The sequence below is a fragment of the Giraffa tippelskirchi genome, chromosome 5 (assembly GCF_054371585.1).
Source record: "Giraffa tippelskirchi isolate mGirTip1 chromosome 5, T2T-mGirTip1v1.2.pri, whole genome shotgun sequence".
Taxonomy (NCBI): Eukaryota; Metazoa; Chordata; class Mammalia; order Artiodactyla; family Giraffidae; genus Giraffa; species Giraffa tippelskirchi.
Window position 1 is genome coordinate 143,620,186 of NC_137279.1, and position 9,815 is coordinate 143,630,000.

A 9,815-nucleotide genomic window follows, 5' to 3' on the forward strand; every position below is an offset into this window, starting at 1 on the left:
CAAAAAAGTTTTAACACGTCCATTTTATAATACAAAACCTGAAAATTTAGTTCAAGAGTCAGACTCAGTCCCAGCTACCCTGGAAACCCAAAGACTGCAGGAAGCGCAGGCTTTTGAAGGTTGGCGAGGCGGCCGCCCTCTAGGAGGCGGGGCAGGTGTCGCAAAGAAAGGGTGGGGGGAAACCACGCAAACCCCGCCCCGCGCTGCTTTACGGCACTCGCCCCGCCCCTCCAGGTGCGCTGAAGCCGGCAAACATGGTCGACGCTCATTTTCTCAGCCAGGGTTTGAGTACCCTGGCAGGGTTGTTGCTCTTGCCCTTCGGCAGCTTGGCCGCTAGTCAGATCGAGGTAGGAGTCAGGCCCTCTGAACGACAGGGCCCTGCGGGAGACAGCTGTGTCGTGGCCGTGAGAGTCCAGCAGATGTCCGATACACAGCCACGGAGGGAAGCCTCCTGGAATCACCCATCAGCCTCTTACTAAGCTGACTCTGCTGTGGGGAGGGTGTCGCAGGGAACGGGAGAGGACAGTGACCGTCTGTTTCAGCCTTTTAAAATGGCGAATGAAAAGAATCAAGTCCTGGGCGGCGGGAGAGGGCCTGATCCTTTGCTCCGAAGAGCGTGTAGTCCCTAGTAGGTGAAAGGTCAGCTCTAGAGTGCCGCGCCTACGTTCCCGCTACCAAACTACAACGCTCTACTAGGAATCAGATGGGTACAGTGTTTTATTTTTGGCTCACACTAAGTTCTGGCCAGATATAAAGCCTTTACTCTCCCCTGTACTCTGATAATACCTTCGTCAGTTCTGCAGCCTACATATCTAGCATCATTTTTCAGAATAGCAGACATTTGAAAATTTGTGTCCAAAGTTTTATATTCGGACCTACCCCACCTCCTATGGGGTTTCTCCTATGCTGGAAACCTAGGATTAAAAAAAGGAACTCCTCTCTTTATTTCACATTTTAATCATCACTAAATTCTGTATTCTCAATTTTTAAAATTGCTTTCACTTCTTCAGTTCCACTGGCTTGATGCAGGCCCTCGTCTTTTCTTGCCTAAACTATTTCGGTAACCTTATCATGTTTTCTTCAGGCTTCCAAATTCCTTCACTTTAGTCTTCATCAAAGTAAGTTTGATCAGATTATTCTTCAGATTGCATCCTTTCAGTATTTTTGCACGGAGTAAAGTGTAAACGTCATGATCTAGTCTCTGCCTACTTCCCAGTCTTCATATAGGAGCCCATTCTCCCCACCATCTCAGACGTTGAGCTTAGACTAATGCTGAAAGCTTTTTAAATACGCACCTATACCATTTAAAAAAGAAAGCATGCACGCTTTCTTTATATTCATGAATTATTGCTAATTTATATATTCACTATGAAGCATGTTGTCTAGATAATATAAATACGTATAGAAATTCTATTTTTCTTATATATTCTAGCAGATTATTCTGTATACTTTGTTTTGGATATTATTACTCTTTTTTGTAGTTACACAGTTGTGCTTTTTACATTCTGATGTGTTATTCTTCCTGTTTCTTTGTTTGCTCATTTACTAAAATGGAGTAAAAGCTAACCCCTGTAGAACCTTTCCCTAGTCTTTATTTTGCATTTGTAATGTGTGCACTTGGCTAGTATAGCGCTCATCTATTATATTATAACCCATGTATGCTTTGTACTCAGTATTCCATCATCTTTCGTTTATAGGGCAATAGCTGCCTAATTGGTCTGCCTCAGGTCATTCTTTTTTCAATCCAGTCTGTTCTCCGAGCCTCAGCCAGAGTAACTTTTAAATACGCAAATCTGACCATGTCATCTATATATACCTTAATGTTGTTTTAAGGATAAAGAGCTAAATCTTGATTATGACCCATAAACAAGCCTAGCATGCTTAGGCTCCTGCCTGCACCTCTGGTGCTATCTCCCCTCTCTCTCTTTAAAACTTCTAGTTATGCTAATCTTCCTTTAGTTTCTAGAACCTTTAAGGCCCCTTCTGCCATTCAGGTAATGTTCTCTCTGTCTGGAATTATCTTCCCTCTTTATCTGTTGAATCGTAACCCAAATTTCTCTGGAGAAACCTCCCCTGACATCCCTGCTGGGCTCCCCCTCCTATTCCCCGATCAGGTCAGGTCCCCCTATTATACTCTTTTATGATACTGTGTATCTTACCTTTAGAGAATTTGTAGTTTGTCCTTATCTGTTTGATGTGTGTCTAGTAACCTCTTTGGAGGCAAGTACTAGCACGGTTTCACCCATTGTTGTGTTCTGAGCGTTGAGAACAGTAACTGGCACGTGGTACCCAATGAATGTTATATTGTAGTGTAATGTGTTTGCATGCTTGTCTTTATTGACCTCAGGGATTCTTGAGAGAAAGTAGCATGCTTTTTAAGTGATTTTTGAATCACTGTACATTACATAGTACCTGGCACATAATAGGTGCTCCACTAAACATATGTGGATTGAATAACTTGCAGTGTCTCTGTTATCTTAACAATCACAAAAGAGTTTTGACATCTCAATTTTTTTCACTGAAGTCTTAACAATGTGAGAATTTTGGAGCTAGAAGGGACATTAGAGATTATTGGGTCAGCTCTCATTTCTACATGAGGAAAATCAAGTCCAGAGAGCTAAATGACTTAGTCTAGTCTCACAGCCAGGTAAGGGATAGGATCTGGGCGGAAACCCAGATCTTCAGATTCCTAGCTCACTATTGCACATTGCTTTCTTTCGCATGTATTCAACTGTTGAGAAGTTTAAAAAGAAATATATATTGGGTTGAGTTGGCCAAAAAGTTCATTCTGGATTTTCCATAAGCTGTAACAGGTATATATATATAACACAAACACATGCATACAAGTGATTTTTAAATTTCATTCTTCCGGAAGTTTTCTTCCTAGCTGAAAATTAAAAGAGCTAATATTTGTTTTGCAGTTATTATATTCCAATTACCATTTCTACATTCTGTGTGTCAGATAATGCTACCATTTTATAGATGGGGAAGCGGAAGCACAGGAAGTTAAGCAGCTTTCCTAAGTTTATACAGCTAGTAAGTAGTATGGTCCAGATTTGAATCCAGGCAGTCTGATTGTTCTCATAATTGATGCTGTTTAGGAGCAGATCTGAGATCACTATGGTTTATATTCACTGTTATTTTAATATATAATAAAAATCATATTCATTAGGTGTCTGGATTATATTGGATGTTGAGATTGTTAATGTTCCATGATGGCAAATGTAATTAAGATTTACTCTAACAGATAGCAAAATGGTACATGGAAGTATGCTAGAGAATGTATTCAATCAGATATATTGGTGAGTTCAAATAAAATAATAGGAAGCATTCAATATTCATTCCTATTCAGCAGGAAGGATATTGTTATGTGTACAATCAAGACATGAAATAAGTCATTCACAATTTAAAGACTGAATGGAAAACTGGAAGCATATGAGGAAGACCTGACTGTGTATTTGAGATAAAATGTTTAAAAACAGCCCCTCTCACAATAACCCCCAAAATAAAATTATTTTGTCTTTCATAAAGTCAAATACAAGAATATTTATAAACTTGTGTGGTGATGACTTATTGTTATTATAACTAAAAATTCCATGAATCTTAACTGCCCTTTATCAGTTTTTATTCTGGGAAATTTGACTTTCTTCTAATCTTTTTGCTATTATTTGACTACTAGGATCAAGCAGAACAGTTCTTTAGAAGTGGCCATACAAACAACTGGGCAGTTTTGGTAAGTATTCTCTAAAGATTTACCTTGTTTACATTAGATATGTGTCTGAGAAATTTTGTATGAATCAAATTCTTAAGAATAAAATTTATTTCTTGTACCAGAAATTATTTTTATATGGCTATATTTTAAATTGACCACATCAGCTAATAATATTCTTTGCTTTCAGTATATCTGTCAAGTGGTGATGTGTAAATAAATAGAAAGATAAGCTAGAGATCGTGTTGTTAAAGGAAGTATTTTATGAAGTATAGTGGTATTTTAATGACAGAAACTAGTAACTTAACAATGAATATTTCTTATCTATAATGTTAGTTTATAGAAACTATCTACTTTGGCTATTTTCTTAAAAAAATTTTTTATTTACAAAAATAAATGATCATTGTAGAAAATTCAAGTTATACAGAAATGTTTAGAAGAAGACAGAATTGTGATTAAATAGAATAGTAACATGTCTCATGACTCATTTTCTTGTTCAGGTTCATGACTCATTTTCTTGTTCTTCAGAAACAAATACCTTTTATATGCTACCACCTCATAAGAGATTTTATAAAGGACTTGAACAAAAGCTGCTCATGATAAGAAGAGAGGTTTTAGTGATCACTTAAATTGGGGAAAACTGTGAGGTAGCAGGCCATGATCTACCAGTTTGAGAAGATAACTTGTTTTGTAGAAAACTAAAGTGTTAGTCGCTCAGTCGTGTCTGACTCTTTGTGACCCCATGGACTGTAGTGCACCAGGCTCCTCTGTCCATGGGATTTTCCAGGCAAGAGTACTGGAGTAGGTTGCCATTTCTTTCTCCAGGGGATCTTCCCTACCTGGGAATCGAACCTGAGTCTCCCACATTGCCGGCAGATTCTTTGCTCTCTGAGCCACCAGGGAAGTGTAGGAAACTTAATAGCACTTCCGGTTAGTCTCTCTATGGAAATTCTTAAAAGAGGGAATAGCTGCCTATGTGCAGACAGCTAATTTCCAAAAGGCTCGTTTAGAATACAACCCTGTTAGCTTATACCACACACACATTAAACTCTTCCTTGTTCTGGGAACTTCCATGTTCTTGCAACTGAACCCCTCTCTGATCTCAGCAACCTGGGTCTCTGTAGAGAAACTGAGGGTGAAAAAGAATTACCACTGAGTATTTCACAACTGCTGCTTTCATATTTGTGCAATGTTTTACACATTAATGGCTTCCCTGGTGTCTCAGATGGTAAAGAATCTACCAGCAATGCTACCGGGGAGACCCGAGTTTGATCCCTGAGTAGGAAAGATCCCCTGTAAAAGGGAATGGCTACCCACTCTAGTATTCTTGCCTGGAAAATTCCATGGGCAGAGGGGCTTGGTGGGCTACAGTCCATAGGGTCACAAAGAGTCAGACATAACTGAATGACTAACACTTTTACATGTTAACTCAGAATTTACTAGAGCGAGACTTCAGTAAAGTGTAGTTTCTTAAATGGGAAATTATGAAATTTGACCAGGAAGGGCCAAGTTGAAAGTATAAAACATTTCTTTCAATGTTATTTAATTCAAATTAAATATATATATATATTCCAACTGCCCCCCCCATTTGAATTAGTTTTAGTCTTGACTGGATAATCAGAGGAAAATGAAATGCCCCTTTGCTCTTGTAATATGACTGAGAAAACTTGCCACCAGAGGGAGATAGAAGAAAATTGGATTCCATTTTAGTTTCAGGATCTACTTTGAATAAAACATTTTTGTCTCTGTTTAATAAAACAGTTATATAATCCATACTCATGGTGAAAAAAGTAATACTGATGGGTAGTGCTTTTGTTCCTACCTTTTTTGGTTTTGATTTTTGCAAATATAGGCAATAGTAGAGTGAAAATCCAGGAGTACATATTTTTGCATGCTTCAGTTCAGTTCAGTTGCTTAGTTGTGTCCGACTCTTTGCGACCCCATGAACTGCAGTACGCCAGACTTCCCTGACCATCACTAACTCCTGGAGCTTACTCAAACTTATGTCCATTGAGACAGGGATGCCATCCAACCATTTCATCCTCTGTTGTCCCCTTCTCCTGCCTTCAATCATTCCCAGCTTCAAGGTCTTTTCAAGTGAGTCAGTTCTTCACATCAGGTGGCCAAATATTGGAATTTCAGCTTCAGCATCAGTCCTTCCAATGAATAATGAGGACTGATTTCCTCTAGGATAGACTGATTGGATCTCCTTGCTGTCCAAGGGACTCTGAAGAGTCTTCTCCAACACCACAGTTCAAAAGCATCAGTTCTTCGTTGCTCAGCTTTCTTTATAGTCCAACTCTCACATCCATAGATGACTACTGGAAAAACCAAACTTTGACTAGATGGACCTTTGTCGGCAAAGTAACGTCTCTGCTTTTTAATATGCTGTCTAGGTTGGTCATAACTTTCCTTCCAAGGAGCAAGCATATTTTAATTTCATGGCTGCAGTCACCATCTGCAGTGATTTTGGAACCCAAAAAGATGAAGTCTGTCACTGTTTCCATTATTTCCCGATCTGTTTGCCATGAAGTGATGGGACCAGATGCCATGATGTTAGTTTTCTGAATGTTGAGTTTTAAACCAACTTTTTCACTCTCCTCTTTCACTTTCATCAAGAGGCTCTTTAGTTCTTCACTTTCTGCCATAAGGGTGATGTCATCTGCATATGACAGGTTATTGATATTTCTCCCGGCAGTCTTGATTCCAGCTTCGGCTTCATTCAGCCCAACATTTTTCATGATGTACCCTGCATATAAGTTAAATAAGCAAGGTGACAATATACAGTCTTGACGTACTCCTTTTCCTATTTGGAACCACTCTTGTTCCATGTCCAGTTCTAACTGTTTCTTCTTGACCTGCATACAGATTTCTCAGGAGGCAGATAAGGCGGTCTGGTATTCCCATCTCTTTAAGAATTTTCCACAGTTTGTTGTGATCCACACAGTCAAAGGCTTTGGCATAGTCAATAAAGCAGAAGTAGATGTTTTTCTGGAACTCTCTCGCTTTTTCAGTGATCCAGTGGATGTTGGCAATTTCATCTCTGGTTCCTCTGCCTTTTCTAAAACCAGCTTGAACATCTGTAAGTTCATGGTTCATGTACTGTTGAAGCCTGACTTGGAGAATTTTGAGCATTACTTTGCTAGTGTATGAGATGAGTGCTGTTGTGTGGTTGTTTGAACATTCTTTAGCATTGCCTTTCTTTGGGATTGGAGTGAAAACTGACTTTTTCCAGTCCTGTGGCCACTGCTGAGTTTTCCAAATTTGCTGGCATATTGAGCTCAGCACTTTCACAGCATCATCTTTTAGGATTCGAACTAGCTCAACTGGAATTCCATCACCTCCACTAGCTTTGTTCGTAGTGATGCTTCCTAAGGCCCACTTGACTTCGCATTCCAGGATGTCTGGCTCTAGGTGAGTGATCACACCATCATGATTATCTGGGTAATGAGGATCTTTTTTGTATGGTTCTTCTGTGTATTCTTGCCACCTCTTCTTAATATCTTCCGCTTCTGTTAGGCCTAAACCATTTCTGTCCTTTAGTGTGCCCATATTTGCATGAAATGTTTCCTTGGTATCTCTAATTTTCTTGAAGAGATCTCTAGTCTTTCCCATTCTATTTTTTCCTCTTTTTTTTTTGCATTGATTACTGATCATTGATTTTGCATGCTTATTTAAGCTAAATCAAAAAATTAGCACATTTTAAAACTTGGTATGTATTTCAAATTACCCTTTTAGAAGGTTTGTATTAGTTTACCTTCCCATAAGTAGGATATGAGTTCTCCACAGTCTTGCCAATAATATGAATTGTCAGGCTTTTGGATGCTTATCAATTTGATTTATGTTTTTAAAATTTTGACAGAAGTTGAGCATTGTTAAAAGTTTCATTGTCCATTTTTAATACCTTTGGTATGAAATGCTTGGTCTCATCCTCTGCCCATTTTTCAGAATGGAGTTGTTCATCTTAGTAAGTTATAATTATTTTAAGTTTTTCATTTCTGTTGGGATTATATGGTACGTTTTTCTTTAATGTAGTCAAAAATTTTAGTGTTTTGCTTATTGGATTCCAAGTTGAAAATTCATTGTAATAAAAAAGGCTTGTAGTTCCTTTTCACTTGCAGGGGCAAGAACGTTTGTGATGTTCTTTGTCATTACACTTAAACCATCAATAGAAGTATGTGATAGGAGGTAGGATGCTTAGCAAGTAGGTACATTACCAACCAACCCCAGTCTCTGGTTTTTCCTTTGGAATAGTTGCTTGAGAGGGCGTTAGACTTTCCTTGTATCATTGGTATCTTTTTTAGGGATCAGGTTTTTTTAAGTGTAAAGTTTGTTGGAATCATTTCTGGTTTTCTGTTCACTTCAACAGCTTCTTTATGATGCATTCTCTTATGTGCGTATAAAATCATTTTCTGTGCTTTGTTTTTATCTCTATCTTACATTTTTCACAACTAAAATTAGGAAGCTATCCAGAGTGAAAGGAATAGTGTATAACCCAGTGTAGTTAATTTTCTCTTCTATTCTGGGATGAGATTATGTTTCTTGTCTTGGATTCTAAAGAATTTAATATTTTATGAATAAGAACATTGTAGGATCACATAAATTGAGAGTACCTAAGTTGATTGAGTATTTGATTAAGTTCCACAAAGATTTGTTTTCTCTTAAGCCAAATGGTTTTTTTAATTTAAGACCAGTTATCAAAGACCTCTTTCTAGGGAAGTTGGTTTTATTGACAATTCTTTAGGTACTTTGCTGTTTGTAGGCCTGATTATGATACACTTTTCAGGCATCTCTATATCCTACTTAAAGAGAAGTAATTTTGTAACTCTGTAGTTTATTTTGATTCCTGCAAATAATATATTTGTTTTGATACTTTAGGTTTGTACCTCCAGATTCTGGTTTAATTATCGACATGTTGCAAATACTCTTTCTGTTTATAGAAGTGTCAAGAGGCTAGGTATTCCTGACAGGTAAGAATTCTTAATAAAGCTTAACTCTGAACCTCAGTGAAAATTGCCTTTAGATGACTGTTATTATATTTGTGTTGTTTTTGAAAAACATAAAGAAACCTAATTTGAAGTTATTTTGTTATTGTTACAGCACACTGTCATGTATAAAGTAGTTTTAACTTAAGACTATAATGGCAAATTATATAAAACAGCAATCAATAAATACTAAGGAAGCTTTGATAAAGTATAATTGTTCAGTGTCCCTTATTTAATTATTCAGTGCCTCAGTCTGGGTTTAATTGTAGGTAACAGAAGGCAGTTCTGACCGATTCAAGTAGAAAAGGTATTTATTGAAAACATATTGATTAGTTTACCAATTTGCTGGGAGGGTTGAGCCCTTGAAGAGTCCGAAACAGGAGAGACTACGTAACAGAAAAGGCGTATCTAAAAATCATAGCGTAAAACCAGTCTGGTGACAGGAATGCAGCCTTGAATTGCTGAAGGCTAGACTCAGGTACTACACAGCTGCCATTGTTGCCTTTGGAAACTTAATGTTGCTACTGCTGCCAAAATCTGACCTTTGTTGTCCCAGTTTCTTACCATGTCCAGCTTTAAATTTACAGTACTTGATGGGAATGTCATGTTGGCAGAGCATAGATTAAGTGCCCACGTCCATGCTGCAGGGGTGACAGGAAGAATGACTGTGGCATTGTTGACTTCTGTATAGGGAGGGGACTTCTGCCTTCTGTGAAGACTCGTAAAGTGGTATATTCCCTAATTGTATGAGGGAGCTCAGGTACTAAGCAGAGCTTACACACCTCCACCCCCAAATATCTGTCCTCCACCTTTGGTTTGTCAGATATGATAGATCTATTTTAGCTACTTTGGAAGCAGTTATAGAAGAAACTGCAGTCAGTTTGGTTACTTAAGTGTGATTCATCTAGTCCTGTGGTTCCTCTCTACCATGTGAGGCAGTGTGGAAAGAGCTTTGCAGTTAGATCTGAGTTTGAAATCTGGGTTCAGTGGTTCAGTGGTGATTTTGGTTAGTCACTTTGCCATACTAAGCCTGTTTCCTTGGCTATTACCTGGTGATGGTACCACCTTCTTTGCAGGACTTAGGTAGTTACAATAAAGTGGATAGAAATATGTATAAAATG

General features: G+C 38.1%; 1 protein-coding gene across 2 annotated transcripts in view; it reads left to right on the forward strand.

Annotated features, from left to right (window-relative positions):
- Window positions 1–236: 236 nt before the first annotated feature.
- PIGK (phosphatidylinositol glycan anchor biosynthesis class K) overlaps window positions 237–9,815 on the forward strand; it is a 122,266-nt gene continuing 112,687 nt past the window's right edge. Inside the window, exons 1-3 of one of the 2 annotated variants that reach the window (XM_081491865.1) lie at window positions 237–347; window positions 3,680–3,733; window positions 8,588–8,679. In XM_081491865.1, coding sequence (XP_081347991.1) covers window positions 255–347; window positions 3,680–3,733; window positions 8,588–8,679 — 239 coding nt within the window. In that variant the 5' untranslated portion in view covers window positions 237–254. The remainder of the gene's footprint in view (window positions 348–3,679; window positions 3,734–8,587; window positions 8,680–9,815) is intronic. The other variant, XM_081491866.1, reaches the window with a different exon arrangement.